The 18,422-nt window shown below is 42.1% G+C and overlaps 1 protein-coding gene across 5 annotated transcripts in view; it reads left to right on the forward strand.

The window, feature by feature from the left end:
• The window catches only part of hif1aa (hypoxia inducible factor 1 subunit alpha a), a 91,372-nt gene extending 78,640 nt beyond the window's left edge, over positions 1 to 12,732 (forward strand). For all 5 annotated transcript variants that reach the window (XM_072491937.1, XM_072491945.1, XM_072491922.1 and 2 more), the window contains exons 9-15: positions 366 to 583; positions 4,057 to 4,328; positions 4,669 to 4,791; positions 6,131 to 6,582; positions 7,941 to 8,058; positions 10,329 to 10,446; positions 11,266 to 12,732. In XM_072491937.1, the coding sequence (XP_072348038.1) occupies positions 366 to 583; positions 4,057 to 4,328; positions 4,669 to 4,791; positions 6,131 to 6,582; positions 7,941 to 8,058; positions 10,329 to 10,446; positions 11,266 to 11,417 (1,453 nt within the window). In that variant the 3' untranslated portion in view covers positions 11,418 to 12,732. The remainder of the gene's footprint in view (positions 1 to 365; positions 584 to 4,056; positions 4,329 to 4,668; positions 4,792 to 6,130; positions 6,583 to 7,940; positions 8,059 to 10,328; positions 10,447 to 11,265) is intronic.
• The last annotated feature ends 5,690 nt before the right edge of the window (positions 12,733 to 18,422 follow it).

An 18,422-nucleotide genomic window follows, 5' to 3' on the forward strand; every position in this document is an offset into this window, starting at 1 on the left:
AAAATGGGGAGAGTGAAGGGAGAAGCGACCCAGGAAGTATACCTCTTAGAGAATAAGCAGTGGTTTTGGTACTATGAACAAGTCTGGCTTAATTTTATATTTTCACCTGGAATGCATGATGGACCTGTGAAAGCAGTAGAGATAGAGGAGCAAGAAGGATTGATTTTAGAGGTGGGGATTTCTTTCTAAATTGTTCAACTTTCTGAGTTGCGCAAAGCTTGTGGTTTCAAAATGCTTACCTGTACAGATGTGAAAAGTTGCACATCGACGGGGGAGTAGATTCTTGAAATGAATGAGTCACGCAGCTCACTTGTCTATTAAGCTCATAGGGTAACTTCTGTTGATTTTGTTTTCCATCCCCCTAGTGGTCTAGTTGAGAAAGAAGTGGTTCTTTCATTGGATCAGACTGAGTGTGTATCTGTATCTGTTGAGAAGTCTGAGGAGCCTAGTAAGAGCCCTGTTTCGTCCACAAATGAAGAGACCAACAATCTTTTTGACAAACTGAAAGAGGAACCAGAAGCTTTGACTCAGCTTGCACCAGCTCCTGGAGATACAGTGGTCTCACTGGATTTCAGCCCCTCAGGTTGGAAACTCTTGCTGTGTGTCATATTAATGTATTTTTTATGTCTATTATCAATTCTACAGGGGTAGAGGGTTTTACAATAGGCACCCCTGTGGAGCTGGAATCAGTTTAAATTCAAAGAAATTATAATGGCCAGGAACAATGTTTCTTTCCCCCTCTGTCTCTGTTGATTGAAGAAAAGAAATGGAACAAGCACTTGTTTAAACAGCACCTTCGAATATAGCAAAATAGGTCTGGCAGATACCAGGGGCAAGGGATCACAAACTGAGAAGTAATGATAAAAGGAATGAAGAATGATTTGAAGTAGGATTTCCATAGGCTTCTGAAGGTGGAGAAAGCTGAACAGAGCTGTAGGTGTACCGGAAGAACATTGAGTGCTAGTGCGTGATGGCTGATGGTTGTTGCATTGATCGTCCATCAGAAATGGTGTGATTAAGAAAGGAACTAACTGGTAGATTTGAGTTGAACGCTGGAAGGGCTGAAGCAAATTCCAGAGGCAGAGTGGGGGAAAAAGACTATCAGAAGGAAAAATCAAATGGTGTTGAGGAACAGAAAAGTGATGGGGATCAGTGAGGACCGTTGAGGGCAAATAGAATATAGTAGCAATGTTGTGGATGAGTTGGATTAAGTGCTTGTATAGGTCAGTGATATTGAGCATGAAAATGTACAGATGAGAATTTGTGCAGCATTAAAGGTGATGGCAAATCACAGTGCTGCTCACTGTTGAATTCAGTCTCATGAGCAGTTGGGAACAAGATGGAATTTAGCCAAGATCTAAAACTCAGTAAAAGCTGTACAGGGTTGGCATTATTAAACTGAGCAATATTTCAGCTCATTAAAGACTTGATATCCAACAGGCAGCTTGAAGACATGATGAACAGCAGGGTATATTTGGCATATGTATGGAACTTGGCCTGATCCTAATTGGTGATAGAAAGGTCTATTATCTAATCTCTGCAAAGTTAGTTGACGTCAGTGGATTCTCATGATTTGAAGGCTGCAAAATTTGGCTTTGCTGAGGAGCATTGCTTAAATATGCTTATTTAGAAATTTCTGGGGGGAGGATTGGAATTGATTGACATGGAAAAAATATCCTGTTAATTGTTATCCAAGCTCGGATGCAGAGCACTATGCAGTATTGGGAGAGGGGATGGGAGCAATTTAGTCATGTTTGGTTTAGTGCATTTTTGGTTTAGTGCATTTTAATACTTGTGCTGAGGCCTTGACAGAAATCTTTGGATCCTCGCTGTCTTCAGGGGATGTCCTGGAGGACTGGAGAATAGCCAATGTTGTTCCTCTGTTTAAGAAGGGTGGCAGGGATAATCCCGGGAACTACAGGCCGGTGAGCCTTACTTCAGTGGTAGGGAAATTACTGGAGAGAATTCTTCGAGACAGGATCTACTCCCATTTGGAAGCAAATGGACGTATTAGTGAGAGGCAGCACGGTTTTGTGAAGGGGAGGTCGTGTCTCACTAACTTGATAGAGTTTTTCGAGGAGGTCACTAAGATGATTGATGCAGGTAGGGCAGTAGATGTTGTCTATATGGACTTCAGTAAGGCCTTTGACAAGGTCCCTCATGGTAGACTAGTACAAAAGGTGAAGTCACACGGGATCAGGGGTGAACTGGCAAGGTGGATACAGAACTGGCTAGGCCATAGAAGGCAGAGGGTAGCAATGGAGGGATGCTTTTCTAATTGGAGGGCTGTGACCAGTGGTGTTCCACAGGGATCAGTGCTGGGACCTTTGCTCTTTGTAGTATATATAAATGATTTGGAGGAAAATGTAACTGGTCTGATTAGTAAGTTTGCAGACGACACAAAGGTTGGTGGAATTGCGGATAGCGATGAGGACTGTCTGAGGATACAGCAGGATTTAGATTGTCTGGAGACTTGGGCGGAGAGATGGCAGATGGAGTTTAACCTGGACAAATGTGAGGTAATGCATTTTGGAAGGGCTAATGCAGGTAGGGAATATACAGTGAATGGTAGAACCCTCAAGAGTATTGAAAGTCAAAGAGATCTAGGAGTACAGGTCCACAGATCACTGAAAGGGGCTACACAGGTGGAGAAGGTAGTCAAGAAGGCATACGGCATGCTTGCCTTCATTGGCCGGGGCATTGAGTATAAGAATTGGCAAGTCATGTTGCAGCTGTATAGAACCTTAGTTAGGCCACACTTGGAGTATAGTGTTCAATTCTGGTCGCCACACTACCAGAAGGATGTGGAGGCTTTAGAGAGGGTGCAGAAGAGATTTACCAGAATGTTGCCTGGTATGGAGGGTATAAGCTATGAGGAGCGATTGAATAAACTCGGTTTGTTCTCACTGGAACGAAGGAGGTTGAGGGGCGACCTGATAGAGGTATACAAAATTATGAGGGGCATAGACAGAGTGGATAGTCAGAGGCTTTTCCCCAGGGTAGAGGGGTCAATTACTAGGGGGCATAGGTTTAAGGTGAGAGGGGCAAAGTTTAGAGTAGATGTACGAGGCAAGTTTTTTACGCAGAGGGTAGTGGGTGCCTGGAACTCACTACCGGAGGAGGTAGTGGAGGCAGGGACGATAGGGACATTTAAGGGGCATCTTGACAAATATATGAATAGGATGGGAATAGAAGGATACGGACCCAGGAAGTGTAGAAGATTGTAGTTTAGTCGGGCAGTATGGTCGGCACGGGCTTGGAGGGCCGAAGGGCCTGTTCCTGTGCTGTACATTTCTTTGTTCTTTGTTTGTTCTTTGTTCTTTCATGTATTCTGTTGTATTTATCTTATCCAGCTTGCATCTGGATTTTCTTTTCTTTTTCTGCATCCTTCTTCATTGTCTCTGAATCTGCTACCATCCTCAGTAAAATTCTTTTATAGGCAGCCAAGTGTATGGACTGCGGGAAATCACAAATTTGCATGTAAGCTTGAACTTCCCCACAGCTCCATCACATATTACAAGTGTTCCCAAAGTATTTCTGGATCCAGAGTCCCAAGCAAGAACATGTCTGCAGGACTAGAACCTGACTAATAATATAAATATGCAAGATGAATGGATATTGTTGAAATTATTCTTCAAATTTAAACATTAAGTGGCTTTCAACTACATATCTAAGATGATGAATGAAAGAGAGTATTTGCACTTGTATTGCACCTTTAATGAGGTGGTAAAATACTTCAGTCCATTCAATCCGTGAAGCCACTCTTGTGCATTAGGAAAATTGATAGTCCAGCAAGTCCCATAGAGATGTGATAATGACCAGATGATTGGTTTTAGTAGAAATGGGTTAATATTCAAAGTTTCACTGGTCAGCTTGGAGAGCTGAGTTCCAAGTTGCGTTCTTGTAATTGTAAAAGTGATTTGAATTATGCAAATTCACCAGACTGCAATCAGGATTTGGTATGTTCAGGTTTGTAAACTTAGTTGTTGAGGGGATGAATAAGCCTTTCCAAATTAAAATTAAGCTGGTGAACCTGTAACTTTTTCTTTTATTCAGAAATGCAGCAGTTTAATGAGGTCCCTCTCTACAATGATGTCATGTTGCCCTCCTCCACTAACCAGAAGCCGGTAGACATGGCACTGTCACCCTTGCCTCCCTCTGACTCAAAAAAGCCACCGTGCAGTAGCACAGACCCAGCCTTGAATTTAGAATCCATCATCAAGCTTGAAACAAACCAAGAGTCACTGGAATTTTCATTTCCCATTCCACAAATGAATGAGCAGTCAAGCAGCTCTTCCTGTCCCCGCAGCAGTCCGAATTCACCCCAAGTAAGTTTCTTATCAAATTCTTGTAAAGAAGTAATTAAATAATAACTGATGTACTTATTTACTACTTGATGAATTGTGTATCAGTTGTAAACGTTTATAGCCCTTAATGTGGGCCGTATCTTCACGTGCGCAATGAAACGCATGCTCAGTGCTGTTGTTAACTTGGCCACCATAAAGTGCTTGATGGCAGCATTAGAGTAGCAGCAGAAAGCCCCCAAAAAAGGTTTCCCTTCCTGAACAGAAGATATCAAAGTTGAGGCTCTATACTCTTAATTCCTGATTTTATTTGTTTTGTTTTACTGAAACAATTGGAGTGCATCATACTATTTTATTTTCACAGCCAAGCAGCCCTTCAGATTACTGCTTCAATGTGGATACAGACATTTCCAATGAGTTCAAACTGGATATAGTGGAAAAGCTCTTCGCAATTGACCCGGAGGCCAAACACCCATTCTCTGTTCAGGTATGACATGGTAGCTCCACAGAGAAGTTTTATGTATTAATAATAAAAAGTGGGCAGCATGGTGGCGTAGTGGTTAGCACTGCTGCCTCACAGCACCGAGGTCCTAGGTTCGATCCAGGCTCTGGGCCATTGTCCATGTGGTTGTTTGCACATTCTCCCCGTGTTTGCGTGGTTTTCACCCCCACAACCCAAAGATGTGTAGGGTAGGTGGATTGGCCACGTTAAATTGCCCCTTAATTGGAAAAAAATAATAAAAAGCAATTTGACTTTCCAGTTAACACTTTATTAGAAACTAAACTGCAAAGTCAAAAAGAAAGATCCTGCATGCCATGTAGGCTCTGCTATTCGTAGCGCTGTAATCTGAAGGGCTGCTTGGCTGTGAAAATAAATAGAGCTGTGCATTTGGGGTGAGGATGGGTGGGGAGAAAGAGGAGTTATAGAAAGGAAACCCAAAGGACATGTTTCCTTCCCAACCTGGAGTTTTAACTGCATGATGTTTGAATTTTGTTCCCAAGCTTTGCCTCAAGATCCCAATACAAAACAGATAGGGAGGCATAGTAAGATTGTGGTATCAGTTTGGTGAGGGGTGTGGGGAAATACATTGTTGGATGGTAAGGGGGAAGCTTTCTTAATAGCTTGGCCTGAAGGAAACATCACGAGGTTTTGCTGCAGCTTTATAAAACCCTGGTTAGACCACACTTGGAATGTTGTGTCCAGTTCTGGTCGCCTCATTATAGGAAGGATGTGGATGTTTTGGAGAGGGTGCAGAGGAGATTTACCAGGATGCTGCCTGGACTGGAGTGCATGCCTTATGAAGAAAGGTTGAGGGAGCAAGGGCCTTTCTCACTGGAGAGAAGGAAGAGAGGTGACTTGATAGAGGTGTACAAGGTGATGAGAGGCATGGATAACCAGAGACCTTTCCCCAGGGCGGAAATAGCTGTCATGAGGGGACTTAATTTTAAGGTGATTGGAGGAAGGTATAGGGGAGTTGTCACAGGTGGGTTCTTTACGCAGCGAGTGGTGGGTGCGTGGAAAGCACTGCCAGCAGAGGTGGTGGAGTCAGTAATTAGGGACATTTAAGCGACTGTTGGACACGCACATGGACAGCAATAAATTGAAGGGGTGTAGGTTAGGTTGATCTTGGATTAGGATATATGGTTGGCACAACATTCTGGGCCGCAGGGCCTGTACTGTGCCTGTACTGTTCTATGTTCTATAAAGTCTACTTACCTGTAATAATTTTACATTACAATTGGAACGAGTACTCATTTTAGCTGAAGGAATTCTGTGTAAAACGTCATGTTCTGACTGCTTGATCATGTATGACTCATTTCACTAGGACATTAATGACTTGGATTTGGAGATGTTGGCTCCTTACATCCCGATGGATGATGACTTTCAGCTTCGATCATTGGACCAACTTTCACCACTTACTGATTCTCAAACTACCACCTCTGACAATACAGCGAGCCTGAACACCATGGTTGATGTCGTCTCAGACACTGAAACATCTGTTAATAACACTCCAAACAAATACACGCCGGCATTAAAGAAAACAGTCACAAATATTGAGCCTCCAGCAGCAACAAAATCATTGTCTTCCCTGCACAAAAATGAAATAAATAGTTCTCCAGGCAGTAGTACTCCAGGCTCACCACAAAGTGAGAAAAACAGCAGAACAGCTTCACCTGCCCGAATTGGAGGAAAAGGATTACTGATACAGCAGACCAATGCTTCTGATCCACAAAGTCCCATGTCTCCAGTGAAGTCATTGCTTACTTACAATAAAAGGTAATGGTACTAGTTTTAGGTCTGTCTGAAATATTGTCATAGTGTTGGTCACTCCGCAAGCAGGCCAGCATCTACCAGTTATGAATGTGCATGCGCCATCATGGATGATTGTTAGAATAGGACCCCATTATGATCGTTTATGCCTCTACTCTGTCTCTGAAACTGGACTGAGAAACAATTAAGTGAGATGCAGATAGATATTAATCATATAACTCATCTTGTAGATAGCAAGAAAACATCTAGAAAAAGATTGAGCAAATTGCACTTCATTTGATCCCATTTCTGTCTTCAAAAATGGTGGGGGAAATTAATAAACAGTGTCCCTTTTATGGTTTGACTTCTTTTAGACATCTAACTAAATGTTTATCCTCTTGTATTTTGGTTTCAACTCTGGGACAAGGAATCTCCATCACAGTCCTTTTTTTTAATTTAAATTTATTTTTTTGTTTCCAATTATGGGACAATTTAGCGTGTCCAATCCACCTACCCTGCACATCTTTGGGTTGTGGGGGTGAAACCCATCCAGACACGGGGAGAATGTACAAACTCCACACAGACAGTGACCCGGGCCGGAATCGAACCTGGGTCCACAGCACCGTGAGGCAGCAGTGCTAAGCACCGTGAGGCAGCAGTGCTAAGCACCGTGAGGCAGCAGTGCTAAGCACCGTGAGGCAGCAGTGCTAAGCACCGTGAGGCAGCAGTGCTAAGCACCGTGAGGCAGCAGTGCTAAGCACCGTGAGGCAGCAGTGCTAAGCACCCCATCACAGTCCTTTGTTTAAAATGTGACTGCCCCACTCGCCTCCACACCTATTTTTTTGTGTTCTCCTTTTAAGAGCAGTTTTTATATACGTTACTTGCATTTTTCTCTCTCCTTGTATCTTTTTATTAATTTTTATACTTTCTAACATGTACATTTTCTTTTCCTTGTCAAGTTAAAAATATATTAGTCTCCCAGTCTCCTCCACCTGAATTCATTTTGAGCCTTTTGTTGCACTGAGGACCAGTCGCCCTGGTGCTCCACAGCGTTTTCACCACCTGATGCTGGCTTCAGCCCAGATTTAACGGGATGTATATTTTTGGGGCGTTATGAGTAAGGGTGCGCAATCTCAATTCAGTTTTCAATGGGACTGGGCTCTCAAATAGAACTACATGGATGGAGAACAGGAATGGTGGCTGCTTTGGTAATAAGACAAGGCATTTGTGCTGTGCTTTGAGTTTACCTGGCTGTACTAGATGATAGCACTGCCCAGTCAAAGAAAATGTAGCATTCTCCAGTACACCATTTCAGGAAAAAGTATGCGTGTTGGAGAGTTTTGTATTAATACAATTGCACTTAACTGGGTTTTGATTGCTTGAAGATCTGCAACAGAAGACGCTCCGGATGAAGAGCTGAGCCCCAAGTTGCTGCTTTTGCACAACTCACCGAGAAAACGCAAGCTGGAAAACGCAGCCTCTCTGTTCCAGGCAGTTGGAATTGTAGGTGTTTGTTTTATGTATTGCCTCAATATTGTATCTAAAGTTTGATATGTCTCAACACAGTATGTTTAGCAAGTAGCTCTTGGGATATAATAAATAATACTAATTGAGGAAATGCAATATGATTCCATAACCACACTTCTGAATGTGGTCAGTACAGTGGTTTTGAATTGTTACCACCAGGCGTGTAGATATATTTGCTTTGGAATGGAGAGTACAGTTGATTAATTGCTAGCTGCAGTCCTGAAAGTACAACTTTAAATGAAATAATGTTAAGCAATTTAGATTTTCCCATTACACTCAATATAAAAGCTGTAGTTAGGTTCTGTTGAACCTCGTGCATCATCAGAAAGAAACATTCAACCCTGTGGGTTGAAGTATTGCTAAACTACTACATACGTGAACAAAATAAATTATGAAAGAGAAATATGCTAACGCATTCTACTTGGCTCCTGTTTACCATCTCTCCCACCTCCTCAACCACTGTTTGCCATTGTGACCCTTTCCTCAACCCTTGCCATGGGCAAGGACTTGGGAGATGAGCGGCAGGAAGGAACCTGCAGAATGAGAGCTGCTTCAATGTGGCAGAGTTGCGGAGGTAAGGCACAAGATGGAGAGGTGATGATCAGGAAGGTTGGGGCGTGGTTGCTTCAAAACGGCAACAATTGGTTCATGTGCCCCTATGTGATACCCAGCATGCAGCGACATTGATGCAAATCCGCAGCGCTGAATGCTAATCTTGGTCCCATTAAAAATGCAACATTAATTCAACCGGGCTCAAAATGGGGCAGTTTAAAGTGAGGACTTGCCTCTTCAGATTTTGAAACTGTATGCAGCATGGGATATACGTGGAAACGTTGTAGCTTAAATATGCATATTGAGATACTGAAAGCAAAGACATTGTGGATGGAAGAAGTTGAATTTCTACAGATTGCTACTTGTCCATTAACAGACACCCATTCAAAATATTGTTTGAGTTGTATTCTTACAGCTACAATTAAATGCCCCCTTGTGGCAAATTTTGGTTGTAAGATATTGCAGACTGTTGGGGTACAATACCCCAAGACATTTATTTACTCAGTTTAAGAGGCCGATGTCAGTTCAACACGGTGGCAAAGTGGTTAGCACTGCTGCCTCACAGCTCCAGGGACCCGAGTTCAATTCCGGCCTCTGGTTATTGTCTGTGTGGAGTTTGCACGTTCTCCCCGTGTCTGCGCGGTTTTCTCCGGGTGCTCCGGTTTCCTCCCACAGTCCAAAGATGTGCAGGTTAGGTGGATTGGCCATGGTAAATTGTCCCCGAGTGTCTACTGGGTTACAGGGATAGGGTGGAGGTGTGGGCTTAAGTAGGGTGCTCTTTGCAAGGGCTGATGCAGATTCATGGGCTGAATGGCCTCCTGCACTATAAATTCTATGACAGTTGTAAAGAACATTTTGAATAGTGGAGGCCATTTAAAATCATTGAACACTTACTGTGGATGGTGTCATCGGAATGTAAATGGAAGTTTCATCACCTCCATTCTGTTTTGCAATAACTGAAACCTGAGCAATAGAAGTATCTGCTTAGGCAGTTACAGTTCCTAATAAACTTTTGAAGAGCTGTGAAGCACTAGACAACTTAACCAAATTAATACATTGTATTTTAATGCTTCACAGACTTAAATTGAATGACCGCAACTACTGTATGGTAACAAGAATAATTACATTGTACGTGATATAACATTTGTCTAATAGCTGGGTGACATGTGCCAAAAATAAGCAACTAATTAGGATTGTATGTGTTTTTTTCTCTTTCCCGTTCACACCAAAACTGTTCTTTTAACCAGCTACATTCCTCAGACTGTCATCCATTCCACCCCCCCCCACCCCCCAAGAGTTTTTGCTTTCGGCATTTTAATAGAACTCTGTTCCCAGCACTGGTGTTTGGTGGGGTGTGAAATATGATTAAGCAGCAAGTTCTCCTGTTAGATATTTATTGAGCCCGAGTGAAATCAAGATCAGGCTTGTTTAACCATTAGAGTATCGTAACCACCACTGAAGACACTTTCTTGCAGTAATTTTGTTTTAAAGAATTAAGGATTGTTTCTTTATTTTTGTTCAAATAAAATGCCAAATTGATACAATCATGTGTTTTACTAAAGGGACTAAGCCACCTGAAAAGATGTGAATATTTAAGCTTCTTCTCCATCAAAAATATGCATTTTGCTGATCAGATTGCAATGAAAATATGATACACGTTTGATATTTCCCCCCCCCCCCCCCTTTTTGAACAGGGGTTATTGTTCCAAAATGACAGCGACCCTCCAGTGAGTACATCAACAACTTGGAAACGTGCAAAAGGATTTGATGCCAACAGCGGTGAACAGAGGACACTCGTGTTGTTACCTACAGGCAAGTTTAGGTTTGAAAGACCTTTTCTCTTTATCCCCTCTCCTTTCCTCCGCCCCACCCCATCCTTGCTGAATAAGACTCCAAAAGTTGCCAACTGTCTGACTGCTTTCTAAATGCAATTTCAAGTTCCCAGTCAGTAGTTGTGTGGCTTTGCTCATGGTTGTCGGTAGTTTGATGTTGTCAGCCTTCGAAGCTTGCATTACTGAAATTTAAAACCATTATTTGTGAGTCTTCCTTCTCTCTCCCAAATCTAATGTAAAATTCAATCTATTATGATGCCAGCTCTATGCTCAAGAACTGTATCTCTTTTCCACCGATGCTCGTTCTAAAGATTGGTAGGACATGTTGCAGTGATCATCAATAGATTAGGTCAATCTTTTTCTTAAAAAAAAAGCTGTGCACCCAGCTTTCTTTAATGTGGAGACTGACCTACAAATAACACTAGGGAATTACCTCAAAGAAAACATGACTGAAATAAGCTTCTAAATGCAGCATGGTTAGTTCTATTGCAGGGTTGAATTAAGAGATCTTGTGTGAGCCAATTAAATTAAATTGCTGGACCTGATCACTGAATTTTGTTTTAAGCAGTGTGATTTTTTTTTTTCAACATTAAAAAATACTTTTAAATATCAGGATCATTTACAAAATGTTGATTTTCATAATTTTAAAATGCTGGAAAAACTCTTGTTAAGCTGAATAAAGCATTTTGTGTTCTGAAAATTTGTGTAAGTAGCTGATTTAAAATTACATTTTAAAACTATTTTTGATTCAATATTACTTATCTCTGGTTCTCACAGTTGAATTTTTTTTAACTTTTAGATATAGTGACAAGGCTTCTCACTCACTCAGCAGAGGGCAGTAGCTTGCCAACACTCACCAGTTACGACTGTGAAGTGAATGCACCTATCCAAGGCAACAGGACCTTGCTTCAGGGGGAAGACGTTCTCAGAGCATTGGATCAAGTCAACTAAGTTCACAGTACTGAACAAAGTAACGGACAATGGTGAAGCCCCATCACCCAAAGCAGTCTATTTATATTTTCTAAATTTGATTGTTATAGAAGCCTGGCTACAGTACTACAGTTTTCTGTTAGCAGTGCTCCTCCACTGACCCCATCCATGACCTGCTCTTTATTTGCAGTGTTGGTCTAGGTCTGTAACTCACAATTTAAAATATCTGATTTACACTTGATACTTTTAGGCACATGGACAAGCCTAGGATGGTATTTGGAGGATCAATTGTATGACAGTGATGCACTGTATATGTAAATGATTTTAGTGGTCTATTTTAAAGAGCATTGATAACATTTTACATGAGTGTCTAATTCTTGAATTTATAATGGTTTTCAATCTAAGCTGTTGAGCAAATCTTAATAAAGGGAATACAGCACCTTTTTCTGGTTAGTCAGGCTGTGACCATTCTTTAACTAGATGGGAAAGATTGTCTATGATGTCTAAATGATTCACTTATTTCAGGATTCTTGCCTGACGAGAATTGTTGCTTTGCCAGCTGTTAATTATAGCCACAATTGCACAAAATATATTTTCTTAAGAAGTACCAGCAGTCCTTTATGCAATATGTTTTGCAGTTATAAATCTAGTTTTTAAGAGGACAAAAGCTACAACTGATTTTTTTAGTTATTTAGTAAAAAATCATGTTAAGCATGGAATGCATACACAAATAATCACTTTATTTCTGTTTTTTAAAATCGAGAACAGCTTGTGTTGGTCACCTGTGTGGAATTGACTTCCTGTCATGTAGCTGATCGTTGGAAGCAACGAATATTGGAAGCTTGAATATGGACAATATCTTTATTGTGCAGTTTTAACATTTTATTGATAGTCACTTGTTTGCCAGCGCAGGAAAATCCTACTGTAGTTGTGCAAGTTCATACTATAATATCATAGCAATACTTTTAAGTATAAATGTTGCTGCTTATTTTGCATTGTGTAGGTAGTGATATCCGGTGTAAATGTAACTGAAACAGCATTGTATTAGAAAAGCTCCTAGTTTGTTTGGTAACCCAGTCTCTGTCTTGAAACTGAAGCCCGTTGTCACCTACCTGATATCTTAATTGGGATTTATATGTTGTTTTTCTTTCCTGCCCTCCCCCACTTGCCATTCCCAGCCCCAACCCAGTTCTTGAATGAAACAGTCTAATGGTCTCACTCTTTTTATTTGCTTGTGCAATTGTACCGTATGTTCAGTCATCTTTTACGGTTTGTGATTGGATCTAACACTAACTGTATTGTTTTAATTACATAAATAAACATTATGTGGACCAGGTTCACTCATTAGATTGTCATCTTTATTCCAATATTTTGTTGCTTTTTAAAAAAATTGTCTGAGGAGAATTTGGTGGAAAAATCTTCTGGATACAGAATTTCTTGCGTTAAAATTGGCAAATATAAATACGTTCAACACAGACAGGTGTTGCTTAACTGCACCGTCATTTTTTGCATTGTATCCATGATTTTAAGCTACCCAAATACTTACTGACCGTACAGTTACACAACCCATTATTTACTTTGGTGAGAGAAACATTAATTTTATTTCATCACAGATGTTGCCAGGGCTGCTGAGTATTTTCAGCATTTGTTGAATTTTGCTTTTGATTCCATTATCTTATTTGCTCTTTCTGTATGGTGTTTAGAGAAAAAAAAATTGCTATGCCTTGCAATATATCAAATTGACAGGAATGAATGTTGCTGTCCTTCAATCAAGCGACAAGTGATTGTTTATCAGTCAATCAGGGAAGCCTGACCACACTTTGTGCAGGGGGCTTCTGCCAGTTGTTTGAATGTGAATATCAGACTAATGTGATGATTATTAACAGTAGGATATTGAGGCATTCCGAGTTATTGTATTATTACTTGGAGGGAATCAGCGTGTTACCAGTATTACTATTAGAACTGGTGCAGGTTCAGTGACATGCTATGAATTACTGGTGGAATGATGTTCCTCCCACCAGTCCCCCCTAACACCTTGCGGATTCCTCCATCTCTATATTTCCCCTTCATTTGCCCTGTCTTTACCAACACATTGTGGATCTTTGGTTATAGACCCATATATAGCACAAACGGAACCATTTTGCACATCGAGTCTGTGCCAGCTGTTATGATCCTGAAGGAGACCAGTAACTTTTAAAAGGAAATTCAAAATCTCAGTTGTTAACAAAAACACCACAAGATGTTATGTTTTAAACACAAACTGTACAAGAATTAAAAGCAAGTACTATTAATGATTTTCTCCGAGGCATGAGATTTCTTGCGGTCCTTCCACTATCATCCAGCAAAGTGACCTTGCAACACCCCCCAAGGACCTTGTGATTCTGGACACCCCAGCTTAAGCATGGACCTTACTGCACTATTGCTTTGTGGCTCCAATGCAAAAATGCCCTGTTATCTGATGGCCCTTTGCTCTGGTCTATAGCTTCGGGCAAATTCTCTTGGTTTCTTGAAGCTGATCCCAGGCTTCAACTAACTGCTTCTGTGAAAAATCTCTCTCAAACTCAACAAAAACTATTCCTGTAATCCATCCTCATGACGGTGGCACACCTGGAATGTCCCAAACTAACTTTCCCTTCCAAAACATCCCTTTAATTCTGAGACCCACAAAATGTCTCTCATGGAAACTACTGCATTCTGGGTCCATTACTGAGCTAAGAGAAGACCACCTACTGTTTGTTTACCCATTTCCAACTATGACTTTATTAAATAAATACAGGCTACCTTTTGAATTGCAAATTCCTACGGTCTATTTACCAGCCTCCCCAAACCAGGTATTTCCATTATCTAAAAGAAAAATACTGCAGATACAGAAGTCTGAAATAAGAACAAAATGCTGAATAAACTCCGCAGGTCTGGCAGCATGTGTTGGGCAAGAAACAGTTAACATATAGAGTCCTTGTGTTCCTTCTACAGAACTGAAGGGAGGTAGAAATATAATGAATTATATAGTTGGACGAGGTGGGCCAGAATAGGACAGAGATAGGCTGAAGCAAAGCAGAGGTTGACTGAGGTGTCGTGGACATAAGACAAAGGGAGTGTTAATGGTACCATTAAGGACTGAAGAGTGGTAATAGTGGCAAAGGTAAGATAGCAGAGTATGTTAATCGGAGAACAGCAACTTCCATTATCTTACATTTAAAGACTTCAATGCCACAAAAGTTAAATTGCCAATTTTGTAACCAGTCCAAATATATCCAGTACCCTTTTGAAAATATCTTCTTTTCAGGGAATGCACTTCAGATCACAACTTGCTGTGTAAAAATTATTCCCCTCCCTGCTTAATTTTTGTCAATTATCTTAGTGCGTATCCTCTGGTTACTGCCCCCCCCCCCCCCCCCCCCCCCCCCCCCGCCACCCCAAACCAGGGAAAGACGCTTTACCTCATCTGTTTTATTGAAACCCCTCACAATTTTGCACATTCATCAGAACTCCACATAACCTTCTCTACTCTTAAGGACAACAATTGCAGCTTTTCTTGCAACCATGTAACTAAAGTCTTCCACCCTGGAATCTTTCTAAGACATCATCACTACATCTTTGTGGTACTCCGAACATTTATACCTCAGCTAGCATTATTATCAATTATATCCATGACCTATTAAGACTAACCATGACTTCAGTCGTCTTGACATACTTTTACAACATTTGGTTACCGCCTTCAAGGATTTGTGTCTGTGAACTCCCAGCTCTCACTGTTTGTGCACCCACTTTAAAATGACATGTCATTTATATTACCTGTCCCTATTCTTCCAGATTTATCACTTCACACTTTCCGGCACTAAATTTCACCTGCCATTTGCATGTCCATTTCACCAGTCTGCTACTGTCCTTAGTTTATTACTTTTCCAAGCCATGCCACATGAAAGCTTCAAAATTATGCGCACAGTACCTGAATCCAAGTCATTATCAGAGCGGTAATCCAATGACTGATCCCTGGGGACCCTCTTTATACTTCTCTCCAGTCTGATAAACAACTGATCGCCACCACTGTCTTGCTTTTTAGCCCGTTGCCAATTTTGTATCCATGTTCTCACTGTCCCTTTGAACCTCTGGGTTTTAATCTCAGTAAAAAGCTTATCTGGCTTGTAAAAAATACATACATAAATCTATGGCACAAATTTGATCAACCCTCTTCTTTCATTATCAAACTCACATCTGTCAGAACGAGTTCATATCCTTTCAATTAATTATGACCCAGACTATTGTCTCTGAAGTCCTCCCACCACTAACATTAAGCTTTACTGGTCTGTACCTACCTACTTGCATAATAGCTGCCAGAGGAAAACCATGTGCGAAGGTCATCAATTATAAGGCATCCCTCACAATTTTGAAATAAAAAGCAATGATTCTTGTAGATGTCATGTGGCCAGAATGTAACAGTGAAACCTCCAGGAATGCCTCCAACTTTTCAGAGAAACAAATGCTGAGAATACATAACTATTCACCTGATTAGTGAGAAATAATTTGTGTTGCATCAAGCAGGGAAACTTTCTTTTGAATATTTATGACCACAGTAAATGAATTGGCCTCAAGTGTATCTTGAGCCAATGCATCAAACTGCCTGGGTTCATCTATATCTTATGTACAAGACAACCCGTCTACAATCTTGGAAGTAGAAGTCCTGGATAGTTCTCAGATTTATAAGTTTAAACCTCCCCACTGTGGTAAGGATTTCTGGGGTAAAATTCAAGTGGTTTCATTCAGCAAAATCAACACATTAAAGCACAAACATGAACATTTATTTTCCAGCATGTTTGAAATAATTTGGAAGAAAGTCAAAATCTTGACTGTTAATTATCCAGGAGTTAAAATGTCCTACGTCTTCACACCAGGGCAAGTCCTCATCTCAATTTTAAATAACCCAGGACTATTATTTCCAAGCAAAATGTAGTTCAGCCACCTCGCTAATATAAGAAACAAAGTATAAATTCTGCAAGGACAAATGAGACACCTTCTCAGACGTCTGTCTAAAATCACAGGTAAGTGAGAATTAACATGGAAATGGGACTTCCAGTTATGAATTAGAGTCTCAAGATGGTTGTGAATCCTGTTTCTGCTTGGATTGAGGAAATCAACAAAGAAAGTGATAGAATAGAATGATAATACGAACAAGAAATCTATAAAAGATATATTGAGGGCCATGCAATCGGGTAAAGCCCCGGATGGGTATCCGTGGAGTTTTACAAAAAGTTCTCTGAGATAGTGGGGCCGGTGCTGGTTAGGGTTTTTAATGAGGCAAGAGACGGAGGGGTTTTACCCCCGACGATGTCACAGGCCACCATCTCCCTGATATTGAAACGGGACAAAGACCCAGTGGCATGTGGGTCCTATAGGCCGATCTCTGCTCAACGTAGATGCTAAAATACTGACCAAGCTCTTGGCGGCTAGCATTGAGGACTGTGTGCCAGACGTCATTATGGAAGATCAAACTGGGCTCGTCAAGGGCAGGCAGCTGGTGGCCAACCTAAGAAGGCTGCTGAATGTGATCATGATGCCCTCGGAGAGTAGGGAGGTAGAGGTAGTTGTGGCAATGGATGCCGAGAAGGCTGTCGAGTGGACGATTTGGGTTCGGGGAGGGCTTTATCGACTGGGTCAGACTGTTGTACCAGGCTCCGGAGGCGAGTGTGAGGACGAATAGGACGACATCTGACTATTTCAGACTGTACCGTGGGACACGGCAGGGGTGTCCCCTCTCCCCACTGCTGTTTGCGTTAGCAATAGAGCCGCTGGCAATTGCCCTGAGACCTTCTAGGGGTTGGACAGAGTTTCATTGTATGCCGACGACCTGCTCTTATACATCACGGATCCAGTGGCTGGGATGGATGAAATCATGGGGATCCTGAAGGAATTCGGCCGGTTCTCTGGGTACAAACTTAACATGGCAAAGAGTGAGTTGTTTGTAGTCCAGGCGAGGGGCCAGGCGGGTAGGTTGAGGGGGCTGCCGTTCAGGCTAATAGGGGACAGCTTTAGATACTTAGGGATACAGGTGGCGCGGGACTGGGGCCGTCTGCACAAATTGAACTTATCTCGGTTGGTGGAGCAAATGAAGGCTGAGTTCCGGAGGTGGGATGCGCTCCCACTGACAATAGCGGGGAGAGTGCAGACGGTTAAAATGACAATCCTCCTGAGATTCCTGTTCGTCTTCCAGTATCTCCCCATTTTCATTGGGGGGAGGTGGGAGCATCGGTTTGGTCCCCAATTTGCGACGATCACCGGTTTGCCCCGGGGAATATGGACGGTGGGTTCCGAGTATGGCGGAGGGCTAGGATTGAGAGGATGGGGGATTTGTTCTTGGAAGAGAGCTTCCCGAGCATGAGGGCGTTAGAGGAGAAATTTGGGCTGGTGAGAGGGAATGAGTTGAGGTACTTGCAGGTGAGGGACTTTCTATGCAGACCGATTCCATCCTTCCCACGCCTGCCACTTCGGGGGATCCAGGACAGGGTAGTGTCCATTGGATGGGAGGGGAGGGTCTCTGATATATATATAAGGAACTTAAGGGAGCAGACCGAGGAGCTGAAGCTTAAGTGGGAAGAGGAGCTCGGGCGTGAGATGGAAGAGGGCTTATGGGCGGAGGCGTTGAGTAGGGTAAACGCGACCGTAACATGCGCCAGGCTCAGGCTGATTCAATTCAAGGTCGACCACCGGGCCCACATGACAGTGGCCCGGATGAGCAAAGTTTTCGGAATGGAGAACAGGTGCGGCAGATGTTCGGGAGGGCCGGCGAACCATGCCCCCTGTGTGGATGAGGAAGAGGGTTGTAGGGAGGATGCGTTGACTGACCACTGCACCGTGGTACAGGAAGCCATACAAGAGGGGGGAGCAAAAAGACAAGTGGTAGTTGTAGGGGATTCTATAATTAGGGGGATTGATGGCATCCTTTGTAAGCCAGATCGAGAGTCCCGCATGGTATGTTGCCTGCCAGGGTGAGGGACATCTCTGATCGGCTTGAAAGGATTTTGGAGAGGG

This window comes from Scyliorhinus torazame, chromosome 2 (assembly GCF_047496885.1).
Source record: "Scyliorhinus torazame isolate Kashiwa2021f chromosome 2, sScyTor2.1, whole genome shotgun sequence".
Taxonomy (NCBI): domain Eukaryota; kingdom Metazoa; phylum Chordata; class Chondrichthyes; order Carcharhiniformes; family Scyliorhinidae; genus Scyliorhinus; species Scyliorhinus torazame.